Source organism: Mesoplodon mirus (assembly GCF_964341445.2).
Source record: "Mesoplodon mirus genome assembly, chromosome: 11".
NCBI classification, from domain to species: domain Eukaryota; kingdom Metazoa; phylum Chordata; class Mammalia; order Artiodactyla; family Ziphiidae; genus Mesoplodon; species Mesoplodon mirus.
The window spans coordinates 96,807,999-96,820,864 of record NC_138987.1 but is presented as its reverse complement, the minus strand read 5'-3'; the positions used below and the strand labels follow the sequence as shown (position 1 = coordinate 96,820,864).

Here is a 12,866-nt window from a genome sequence, read left to right as displayed (position 1 = left end):
GTGACATGGCCAAGTGTCAGAGTCACAAGTAGAATTAGATTCTAGTCCAGGCTTAATCTCACACGCTCTAAGATAATGTTATTAGCTTGATGTAAGACTAAAAAGTGTAATGTATCGGAGGAGGGGAATAACAGAACCAGATTAAAAAGACGACCCTTAGATATAGACCCTGACTTGTTTGCTGTTTGGCTTCTAGCCCTGTGAGCCACTGGGGGAAAGATGTCTCCCCAGCTGTATGAATTCCATCTGCCCTTATCCCAAGAGGAGTTGTTGAAAAGTGGAGGGGTGAATCAGTATGTCGTGCAAGAGGTACTGTCCATCAGACATCTTCCATCGCACCTTAAAGGTAAGACTCCATAGCTGCCACTGTGCCTAGCACTTCAAAACGACCACCCACGTGTGATTATATTGTCTGTCTGTTCCACTATACCACTAAGCTCCATGGGGGCCCGGAACATGTCTTTCCTATTCCTTACTGTTTTCTCCCTAGCGTTGCATTACACGAAGAGTATATTCATTGACCACCTTCCCTAGGTTATTCAATAAACCGTCTTGGTGTGTATGGTTAGTCTTTGGGGAGAACTTTATTTTAGATCTTGACTTCTTACCATATGCCAAAATAAAGTACTGGTGGTTTTAAGAGTTGTAGGGGAAGATAGCTCCTAGAATGTCTGGGACTTGACCTGTTTCAGGTAATACTTCTTTAGAGTCTAGATCACATTTCCAGGAGTGTGTAATAATGGAAAAAAGCATATGTGTACAGTTGTAACACTGTACAATATATGTACAGTGCAGTTGCCCATTGAAACCTAGAGATGACCAAGAACAATCCATGCATTATCAACAAGACCCCATCCATAATGTCACTATACTTCTAGGAAGTGTCTTGTGTCAGTTAGATTGCTTTGGAGAGTTATAGAGAGTAGAGATTAAGGCTGTGGAGCCAGGCTGCCCGGATTTGAATCCTGGCTCCACTACTCTGACCTTGGACAGTTACTGATTCTCTCTGTGCCTTGGTTTCCTCATCTGAATAATAACCTACTTTGTTTGTTATCTCCTACAACAAGTAGGGTTCATTAATTATCAAGCACTTTGATAATACAATTCCAGCTTGTTTCTTCTTGGCCTTCCCATCACTGTTGCCAGATGACAGCTCCTTGCTCCGATGTGCAGAAGTAGAAGGGATTTTTCTATCTTGTGCTTTTTCTTCTTTCTTGTTTTAAAACTACCAGAAGTCTCATAACAAACTTAACCAGAATTGGATCAGGTGCCTAGTTCCCTAACTACTGGTAAGGGAAATGGAATTATCCAGATTGGCTAAATTGATCAAGATCATTACCTAGGCTTCCCTAAACCCGAACATATCACCATTTGGTAAGCAAGGAAGAGGGCAGAGTGTGGAGTTGACTGATGGGTGTCCACAGAGAGACCATTCTCTCCATATTGCGTGGATCTGTGCCTCCCCAATGGCACAAGCTGCACACTCTAGCGAACTGTTATTCAGTTGTTATTATGCATCACTTTGTTACATGAATGCTCGTTCCTTTTAAGAGTCCTTTTTATAACAATTGCATTGCTTTTGGTATTTAGAACCCTAAATACAAGTTCTACGATCAATACACAAGATCAGGTCATTTAATTTGTTCAAGTATTTACTGGTGTTACGCTATGTGCCAGGCAGTTTTATAGACACTGGGGATACAACAGTAAATAAAGCAGCCAAAGTGACAGAGTTGTTTCTCTCGAGGCTTTCAACAAGTAATAAATAAATATGGAGTATGTCCGATGGTTGTAAATGCCAAGGAGAAAAATAAAGCAAGATAAAAAAGATTACGGTGAGCCAGGTTATGGACTAGCATTTTATGCTGGATGATCAGAGAGGGCTTGCTGTTAGGTGACATATGAGCAGAGACCATACAAGTGAGGAAGGTGAACTATGCAGATTCTCAAGGAAGGGCATTCTAAGCAGACAGGAAAGCCAGTGCTGAGGCCCTGAGGTAGGGAAACGTCAGTGTGGTTGGAGGGGAGTACTCTAGGAAAAGAGAGGTCAGGTGGGAAGTGGTACAGATTATTCTAGAGTCTTGCTCTTCAGAGCGGTCTTCAGACCAGGAGCGTTAGTATCGATTTAGGAGCTTATTAGAAATGCAGGAGGAAGACCCATCCTCAAACTACTGAATCAAATCCATTTCTTAAGAAGATCCCCAGGTAATTCGGATGTACATTTCAGTTGGAGAAGCACTGATCTAGGGTGTCGTGGGTCATGGTAAAGACTTTAGCTTCAGAGAGAGTGAGCTTGAAAGCCATTGTGTTTTGAGCACAGGAGTGACATGGTCTGACATTTTACAAGTATATCTGCTGTGTTGAGCAGGGACTGTAAGGGGGAAGGGAAGCAGCAGGGGACTAATTAAGAGGCTAATAAAATAATACCAGGCAGCTTACCTGGGGTGATAGCAGTGGAGGTGATCATAAAAGGTTAGATCCTGAGTGAAGTTTGAAAGTAGAGCCAACAGGATTGTTGATGGACTGGATTGGCTTTACAGGGTTCGAGAAAGAAGGATTGAGGATGATTATAAATAAGGCTTTTTGGCTTGAGCAACTAGAAGAATGGAATTGTCATTTACTGAGATGGGTAGAGTGTGAGAGGAGCACGTTGAGACTGTTGGTTATATGACTGTGGAGTTCAGGGGAGAGGTTCCAGCTAACGGTACACATTTGGGATTTAATATTCAGCATGTAGAGGGTGTGTAAAGCTGTGAGATTGGAGTAAGTATTGATGGAGAAGAAAAGCAGTTTCAAGACATATGACCTAAGACAGTCCAACATTTAGAGGCTGGGAAAATGAGAGAGAACCAGTAGAAGAAACTAAGGACTAGTTGTTGAGGCAGAAAGTGAACAAAGATGCTAAATTAAGAGAAATTTCAAAAGGGAAAGGAGAGATCAGCTGCACATTTAATTGCTGGACTTAGCAACGTGGCAATGGCTGGTAACCTTGAACACTATTTCAGAGCCGTGGGAATCAAGCCTGATTGGAATACGTTTATGAGAAAATGGGAGGAGAGAGGTTAGAGATGATGAGTTTAGATAACCCTTTCTGGTTGTTTTGCTTTAAGGAGTAGCAGAGAAATAGGGCGTAGCTGGAGGGGAAGGCAGAGTCAAGGGAGGACTTTTTTTTTTTTTTTTTTTTTTTTTTTTTTTGCGGTAGGCGGGCCTCTCACTGTTGCGGCCTCTCCCTTTGCGGAGCACAGGCTCCGGACGCGCAGGCTCAGCTGCTCCGTGGCATGTGGGATCTTCCCGGACCGGGGCACGAACCCGCGTCCCCTGCATCAGCAGGCGGACTCTCAACCACTGCGCCACCAGGGAAGCCCTTTTTTTTTTTTTAAGATGGGCAACATTACATGTGTATGTGCTGAATGGGAATAATCAGAGAGGGGGGAAAGCTGACGCTACAGAGGGAGAGTGGATGAGTGTCGGGAGCAGTATCCTTTAAGGAGTCAGAGTAAGCGATCTGGTGCTCGGGGAAGGAGGTGGGTTATTAGAGCATGGACACTTTATCCACAGCAGCAAAAAAAAAGGCAGAGCTTAGGGCACAGGTGCAGGTTGTGCCGATAAACACAGACCTTGACGCAGTTGGAGTTTCTCTTCTGTCCGATTCTGTTTTCTCAGTGAGATAGGAAGTGAAGCCTTTAACTGAAGGTGAGTTGGGGGAAAATGATCTTGATGTTATGAACAGAGGAAAGGTGTGAAATAATTGCCTAGAAGAAAGCAGATAGGCCTGGGAACTTGTTATAGGCTTACTAAGAAATACTAAGGGCCTCCTTGAGGTCATAGAGTGAGGATAGTTGGCATGGTTTTATGTTTTTTTCGAGCCTCTTTTATTTGTGTAGTTACATGAATGGGGTAATCAGTCAGTGGGATATAATCCAGGTTTACAAGGGGAGTAAATGTGTTAATTAGTGGAAAAAATTGGAAGTATCGTAATGTCTAACGATAGAGGAAAAGTAAGTTAATTGAGGTACATTCAGTGGAATGTTATGCAGTCATTAAAAACGATTACAAAGATTTTTTTTAATATCCTTATTGTAATATTAAGTTTTAAAAAACAGAAGAGAGTTGAATATGTGATATGACCTCAACAATAGAAATAGTATGCATAGAAAATAAACTGAAAAAAATTAGCCAGGTGTTAACAGTGTTTATTTCTTTCTCATTTTCATTTTACCGTATTTTCCAGATTACAGAAGGAGGTTTGTAAGAGTGGGAAATAGCTTTCAAGTACTGAGTTACATTATGTGCTAAGTATTGTCCTGACTGTTTCACGTGGATTATCTCACTTAATCTTTACCAAAAAATTCTGAAAAGCCCTATGAGGTATGATCTGTTATTATTCCCAATTTACAAAAGAGGAAACTGAGACTTGGTAAGCTAAGTAGCTTAGCCTAGTAAATGTTCAAGGCACATGTAAACCTAAACAGGGTGACTAGACTAGATCAGCGGGTGATGCTTCGGAGAAGTAAAGAGGGATGTGAATGGAGAGAATCATTGGATGTAATAAAAAATAGGCAATGGGTAATCTTTGAGAGAATAGCTGTTAGATTGGTAAATCTCAGAAACTAGGTTTCAGGGAATTGAGAAAGATTACACAAAATTTTAAAGGGATATGAGAGCAAAGTCAAATGAAAGGCACTGATCATTTTTGGTTTGTTTGTTCTAAAGAAGTAGGGACCTGAGCACGTTGTCAGGAAAAGAGCATTCCCTAGAGAGGATGAAGCCAGAGGTGAAAGAAAGGAGACAAGTCTTTGGGGCAGTGAGACAGCTTAGCTTTAGAACAGAAAATCTTTTCACTTGAGACTGAAGCAAAGAATGGGAAGGTGTTGGCAGAATGACTTGTTGACAGAGGGGCAGGATTACATGAAGGAGCCCATGCTTTGGGTCTCATTCTTTTTGGTAAAGTAGAAAGCAGTCATCTGCTAAAAGAAGAGAGGCAAAGCATAAGAAGAGGTATAAAGAAGGGGGGGAACATGCTATGGGTATAGCGCTAGGGAGTCAGTAGGAGTTGGAGAAGTAAACTAGTTTGTTCAACATCGCAGTGGACCAGGTTGTAGTTGGTCAGCATAGCACTGCAATCTGATGAATCAGGTCAGTGAGCCAGCAGTGATAATGTAGTACAAGGTTCAAGCTTTGCTTTCTAGGCAAACCCACTTCTTAGTGCAGAAAAGAAGAATTCGGTGGCATTCTTTCCCTCCCCATCCACAGAAGGAGCTAGATAAACAACTTGGTTCAAAAGTTAATTCCGGGACTTCCCTGGTGGTGCAGTGGTTAAGAATCCGCCTGCCAATGCAGGGGACACGCTGCGATCCCTGGTCCGGGAAGATCCCACATGCTGCGGAGCAACTAAGCCCGCGCGTCACAACTACTGAGCCTGCGCTCTAGAGGCCGCACATCACGACTACTGAAGCCCCCCTGCCCTAGAGCCCGTGCACCGCAACTACTGAGCCCATGCACCACAACTACTGAAGCCCACGCACTCTAGGGCCCACGTGCCACAACTACTGAGCCTGCATGCTGCAGTTACTGAGCCCACGTGCTGCAGCTACTGAGCCCCTGCACCACAACTACTGAAGCCCATGCACCTAGAGCCTGTGCTCCACAACAAGAGAAGCCACCGCAATGAGAAGCCTGCACACCACAGTGAAGAGTGGCCCCCACTCACTGCAGTTAGAGAAAGCCCACACGCAGCAACAAAGACCCAACGCAGCCAGAAAAAAAAAAAATTACCTCCCATACTGCCTTGCTACTCTTGCATGTTGTAAGTCATAATTAGCTGCTACTCCCTTTTATACTGAAGTTTTTATATAGAAGCAGTACAGTGAAGATGAAAAGAGCACTGAGTTTGAGAATCAAAAGATGCTGGGTTTTCAGGGAGTTGCCTGGTGGCCTAGTGGTTAGGATTTCAGGCTTTCACTGCTGTGGCCTAGGTCCAATCCCTGGTCAGGGAACTGCAGCCCCCCCAAAAAAAAACAAATGCTGAATTTTCAAAATGTAATACAAGTACAGATATCCCCCAGCTTACGATGGTTCAACTTATGATTTTTCAGCTTTATGGTGGTGCAAAAGCAATATGTATTCAGTAGAAACCATATTTTGAATGTTGAATTTTTATCTCTTCCTGGGTTAGCAGTAGGTAGTAGGATACTCTTCTCATGATGCTGGGCAGCAAGCGCAGCTCCCAGGCAGCCACATAATCACAGGGTAAACAACCCGTACACTTAGAGCCATCCTGTACCCAGACAGCCGTTCTGCTTTTCACTTTCAGTACAGTGTTCAATAAATTATGAGAAATATTCAACACTTTATTATAAAATAGGCTTTGTATTAGATGATTTTGCCCAACTGTAGGCTAATGTAAGTGTTCTGAGCACGTTTAAGGTAGGCTAGGCTAAGCTATGATATTCAGTGGGTTAGGTGTATTAAATTTGTGACTTACAATGTTTTCAACTTACAGGGGGTTTTTCAAGATGTAACCCCATCATAAATCAAGGAAAAGCTGTGGTAACAAATGAACCTAAGTGTATTACAGATGTTTGACATAATCACACTAAAGGATTGCAGAAGAAAATAACTAACCTAAGTAACTAGGAAACCCAGTATTTCGGGTTTTTTGTTTTGCTTTGTTTGGCTGCGCTGTGTGGCATGCAGGATCTTGCCTGACCAGGGATCGAACCCGTGCCCCCTGCGGTGGAAGTGCGGAGTCTTAACCACTGGACCACCAGGGAAGTCCAGTATTTTGACTGTAAACCGTGTAAAAGAACTTTACACGATTAGCATAAGGTAGTTAGTAAATCTATTTTTTAAAGGGGTGTGGGTTAGCAATTCTGAAACTGTTTTATGTGTATACTAGGATTAAGCAAAGATATAAGTGTTTACCTTATGTTTTTAATATATACACAGAGAGATAAAAATATAGGGGTGTGTGCATTTATACCTACATATATGTATATCCTGCTTTTCTCTACTGACAGGGCCTAAAAGCTCCAACAGCAGTGACCTTAACTAGGGCCTAGAACTTGGTTTCTACACACCATTCTCTCATAAAAGAAACCAGGACTCCAGTGAGAATGGTTGATTCCAGGACTGGGCCAGGGGAGGTACAAGATGAGCCTGGAACATCTTGTGGTACAGGAAAGTAAGAGAACAGGAGTGAAGGAAGCATGTCAGACACAGGCCAAGTTGAAGGAGCTCCCGGTGGTCAAGTATGGGACAGTCTGAGCAACAAAATTAATAAGAAGCAGAATGGATTAAAACACAGAATAGGGGCTTCCCTGGTGGCGCAGTGGTTGAGAGTCCGCCTGCCAATGCAGGGGACACAGGTTCGTGCCCTGGTCCGGGAGGATCCTGCATGCCGCGGAGCGGCTGAGCCCGTGGGCCATGGCCGCTGGGCCTGCGTGTCCAGAGCCTGTGCTCCGCAACGGGAAAGGCCGAAGCAGTGAGAGGCCTGAGTACCACAAAAAAAAAAAAAAACACAGAACAAAAGAAACGTTCATGAGCCCATTCTGTTATAAACAAATAATTGGATACATAAATGAAGGGAAAGTAACAGCTCATACTTAGCCTGGCATTCCCATTAAGTAAGCATAAAAGGAATGATGGAAACAGACGAATCACCATTTAGTAAAAGTAATAATTGTGGCAGGCAGGAATCATCCATAGATGCTTAAATAAGTGGGCAGAATGTGGTGAGAAACAGGATTTTCGAAGTATCTCCCCACAAGATACTTATTAGTTGCAAAGGGGAAAATAGTAACTTTGCAGCGGAGACACCCAGGCAAACACTACCAACTGATCAAAGTTAATATCGCTAGTAATAAGACGTGACATCACCTACTTCTGGGTATGATGCATCGGAAGGACCCATCCTCCCTTTCCCAGTGATCTAGCCAAAAGTGCATGACCTCAATCTAATCATGAGAAAATAGCAGACAAACCCAAAGTGAGGAACATTCTACAGAATAACTGGCAAATACACTTCAAGTGTCAAGATCATGAAAGACAAAAATTGGAGGAGACTAAGAAGGTATGACAAATCAATGCACTGTGGTGTCCTAGGTTGGCTCCTGGTCTGGGAAAAGGACAAAAATAGAACAGCTGGCAAAATTCAAGTAAGATCTGTAGATCAGTTAATAACATTGAATTAATGTTCATTTGTTGGTTTAGAATAGATCCTTGTACTATGGTTATATAAGATGTTACCATTATCTGGGTGAAAAGTACAGGAACTCTCTACTGTTTCTGCTACTTTTGTAATTTCAAAATTAAAAAAAAAAAAAAGATCCTGAGTTTGCGTTCATTACTCAGTTGGACAAGTCACATAACTACTCAGACATTTAATTTATTTTCCCATAAAATAGGTACAGTACTGTTTGCTTCCTCTAGTTCAGAGATGTGGTAATAAAACTCAAGTAAGGCTTTAATTGTAAAACAGGACAAAGTGTCAGATGTTATTATAATAGTAGTTTACATTGAAATGAAGTGTCTACTTTTGTGATTCTACCAAGAAAAGCAATTAACTCCATTTTCTGCCATGAACAGAACTTACCAAAAAGGCCTGTCCCCTCTGTATTGATCAGTTTCTTTCATCTTTATAGCATTTCAGGCTGCCTTTCGAGCTCAGGGGCCCCTGGCTATGCTGGAGCATTTTGATACCATCTACAGCATTCTGCAGTAAGTAAAGTACCCCTCTGATACTTTAAAAAGAACTGGTGGCTATTTGCCCTAACTTTGCATGTTAGTCCTGAAATTCCAAATTATAGTTCACTGATAAATGGTTCTGGGTGCTGATATTTCTACTCATGATCATTTACCCCAGCTTGCCACCATATTTATTCAGTCGAGTAATTTCACGTGTTTTTTTTTTTTTTTTAAGTATTAGATTCCGCAGGTTCGATCTGATCTATTAGAATGGGCTCTGCAGGTTCCTGTCTCACCCCCCCGCACTTTCTTTCCCTCATAGTCACTTTCGAAGTATAGACCCTGGCCTCAAGGAAGATACTCTGGAATTCCTGATAAAAGGTGTTTATGGGTCGGGGGTAGGGGATGGAAGGTGTGTGTTGCTGTTTGTTTGTTTACTGTTTCCTGCCACATGATGATATCAAGGCTGTGGTGATTCAGTTGGTTTGGCTAAGCCCGGGGACCTCTGACCTATAGGTCTGTAATCTTGGTGGGCAATACAGAGTTAATGTGTGTTCACTGTAAGGGCAGACCAACAATAAATTCTTCCCACTCTTGAACTGCCTCTCTTCAATAGATGCAGTTCTTCCTGTTACCAGAGAGAAATTGGGATAACTGGAGTGAGAGAGTAGGGATAGGGCATGTTCAGGATATCAGGGTCAGGGGTCCCAGAGGACTTAGCTTGTGTTGTAGCCACTGAGAGATGAAACACAGATCTTTGGTAATCTGATGGCTGCAAGTGCTAGGGGTTTTGAAATTGGGTTGTATGAGGAAAGTGAATGAAACTGACTCCAGATCCTGCCCCTCACAGTGGTATCCCGCCACACCCAGGAACTTCCCGCCATCTTGGATGATGCAACTTTGAGGGGGTCAGATAGAAGCGCACACCTAAATGCCCTCAAGATGAACTGCTATGCTCTGATACGCCTCTTGGAATCCTTTGAGACCATGACCAGCCAGACAAGCCTCATGGACCTGGACCTTGGTGGGAAGGTAATTTGTTATTCCTGGCTCACTTAATATGGGATCTGGGGAGATACGGGAATTGGTGGAAAAGATGGAATTCAGTGATTCTGAGAATCTTTTCCTTTCTGCCCTTGACCCATGTTTAAGGTTTATGAGGAGGTACTCAGAAGTATCAAATGTATCTTTTGCTGACAAGCAGCTCTTTTATATTTTGGAACTTGTAATACTTCCGTCTTACCTTCTACCTTGTCTCAATACTGGATAGTTTGGGCACTCAGACTAGCAGATCATGATCCTTTCGGCTTATTTTTTCTTAAGTATATCCTTTTTTAGGGTAGGAAAGCCCGGGCCAAGGCAACCCATGGCTTTGACTGGGAAGAAGAGAGGCAACCAGTTCTTCAGCTTTTAACACAGCTGCTCCAGTTGGACATCCGTCACCTGTGGAGTCACTCAGTAATCGAAGAGGAGTTTGTCAGGTGGGTAGTTGATTGCTATAGGTGATATTGGCTGTGAGGAATGAGGGCTCTGTTGCTAGATATGCTATATATATGTATATATATATATATATATATATATATATATACACATATATATACGTATGAATGAATGACTGCGTTGGGTCTTCATTGCTGCACGTGGGCTTTCTTCACTTGCGGCGAGCAGGGGCTACTCTTCGTTGAAGTGCACGGGCTTCTCATTGCGGTGGCTTCTCTTGTTGCAGAGCACGGGCTCTAGGCGTATGGGCTTCAGTAGTTCTGGTGTGCAGGCTCTGTAGTTGTGGTGCATGGGCTCTAGAGTGCAGGGTTAGTAGTTGTGGCACATGGGCTTAGTTGCTCTGCGGCACGTGGGATCTTCCCAGACCAGGGATTGAACCCATGTCCCCTTCATTGGCAGGTGGATTCTTAACCACTGCACCACCAGGGAAGCCCTAGATATACTTTTTGTTTGTTTGTTTGTTTTGTTTCAATTTTTTAACTTTTTATTTTGAAATAATTTAAGATTTACAGAAAAGTTGCAAGAATAGTACAAAGAATCCTCTATACCCTTCAGACTCCACAATGTTATCATTTTACCACATTTGCTTTACTAGATATGCCTTTTAAATACTTCATTTCATCCCTCAGTTCTGTCTGTGATACATAGAAGTATTCCCATTACGTTGAGTTGTTCAGAAGTAGATAATGAAGATTAGAAACTGCGTTGAATTTCTCATCTTTAATGCCATTTATTCATTCATGAAACAGTATTTACTGAGAATCTCCTAGGTGCATGGCTGGTGTCATTAAAGTCACTGAAAACCAGCGTTTCTGCCCTCTTAGAGTTTATATTTTAGATCAGAAGATAATTTTTTAAATAAGTAAAAATATATAGTATGTCTTATAGTTTATTACTGTGGAGAAAGATAGTGGAGGGAGTGGGAAGTTTGATGGGAAAGTGTCGTAACCTTTATCAGCTCTTCTGGCAAGACCTCTTTGAGATGGTGACATTGGAGCAAAGCGCTCGAGAAGGTAATGAGAGCCGTGAGGATATTTGGAGGGAGAGCGAGGGCAAGGGCAGGAAACAGCAAGGACAAAGCAGGGAGTGTGTTGAGCACATATAAGTCATAGCACTGAGGCCAGAGCTGGCAGCTGAGACAGGGTGAGGGGTAGGCTGTGAGGTCGGGGCAGCAGGGAGCCAATTGCAGGTCCTCACAGGCCATCACGGTTTGGCATTTATCGGAGTGAGATGGGGCCACTCGGGTTCCGAGCAGGGCAGTGAGGTGGTCTGGCTTGTCTTCAGCAAGGTCATCCTGGCAGTTGTGTTGAAACAGACTCTGGAGGGAAAGGAGGAAAGCGGGAGACCAGTAAGGAGGCTGTGGTGGTTACTTGGGCAAGAGATGACAGTTGCTTAGGCCCAAGAGGGCGGTGGAGATGGGGAGAAGTGGATGCAGTCTGTACTTGTTCTTTAAGGAGAGCCTGCGGGATGAGCTGACAGATGTGTGTGAGGTTTGAGGGCGGGTGTGGTCGAGGGTGACTCACCCAGGGTTTTCGCCTGAGCATTTGGAAGAATGGAGCTGCCAGTAACTGAAATAACGGGCAAGGCTGTGGGGGCGTGTTTGGGGGGACAGTAGAAGTTCTGCTTTGGACATAGAAAGCTGGAGGTGCCTATTAGACATCCAAGTAACGTCAGATTTGGTTGTGGAATGTACAAAGCTGGAGGAAGACAGGAGAGCAGTCTAAGCTAGAGCACACATTTGGGAATATAATGTATTTATATAAATGGTATTTGTAGCCATGCGACTGAATGAGATCACTAAATCAGTAAGCATGGCCAGAAGAGAGCAGAAATCCACGTACTGTACCTTGGGGCACTCCAGCATCAGGAGAGTGAGATGAGGAGGAAGAACCAGCTGAAGAAACTGAGAAGGGAGTCTGGCCTCCTGGTACGAAATGAGGCATGTTTCAAGGAGAAAGAAGTGACCAGTTGTGTCAGATGCAGCTGAAAGGTCAACTAAGATGAGGACTGCGTTGGCCATTTAACAATGAGAAGTCAGTGGTGATTTTGTCCTGTCTTTTATCACATATTCAGCTTCTGTGTAGACATTATAACTGGTTGAAGGTTGGTAATCCAGAAGGAGGAAGTATCTATCTGGGGGTCAGCAAAGCAAAGCAACTTGGTGTAGAAGGCGATAGAATAAAGAAAACTAGAAGACCCTGACTGGGGCAGCGGAGAGGGAATGAACGAGGCCAGACCAGGGCAGTTGGGTCCAGACCGCTGATGCCACCACCTCAACTCTTCCTTTTCTCAGTTTGGTGACTGGCTGCTGCTACCGCCTCCTGGAGAACCCCACCATTAGTCACCAGAAGAACCGCTGCACCCGGGAAGCCATAACACACCTGCTTGGTGTCGCCTTGACACGTTATAACCACATGCTGAGTAAGTTAGCGCTCCGCTTTGCCCCACCCTTTTCGTTTTGCCCATGATTTCTCACGTCTAGTACTTCCACAGGTGCCACTGTGAAGATCATCCAGATGCTGCAGCACTTTGAACACCTGGCATCTGTTCTGGTGGCAGCTGTGAGTCTGTGGGCAACTGACTATGGAATGAAGAGCATAGTAGGAGAGGTTGTAAGGTGACCCTTCCTTCTCTAAGTTTCTAATTCTCATTTCCCTCAGGGAGAGTATAAAGATTGGAAA

General features: G+C 43.5%; 1 protein-coding gene across 2 annotated transcripts in view; it reads left to right on the top strand.

Annotated features, from left to right (window-relative positions):
* The window catches only part of NCAPD2 (non-SMC condensin I complex subunit D2), a 29,459-nt gene that overhangs the window by 1,381 nt on the left and 15,212 nt on the right, over positions 1-12,866 (top strand). For both annotated transcript variants that reach the window (XM_082636834.1, XM_082636833.1), the window contains exons 2-8: positions 197-346; positions 8,643-8,718; positions 9,008-9,066; positions 9,536-9,717; positions 10,024-10,166; positions 12,479-12,606; positions 12,679-12,802. In XM_082636834.1, the coding sequence (XP_082492960.1) occupies positions 220-346; positions 8,643-8,718; positions 9,008-9,066; positions 9,536-9,717; positions 10,024-10,166; positions 12,479-12,606; positions 12,679-12,802 (839 nt within the window). In that variant the 5' untranslated portion in view covers positions 197-219. The remainder of the gene's footprint in view (positions 1-196; positions 347-8,642; positions 8,719-9,007; positions 9,067-9,535; positions 9,718-10,023; positions 10,167-12,478; positions 12,607-12,678; positions 12,803-12,866) is intronic.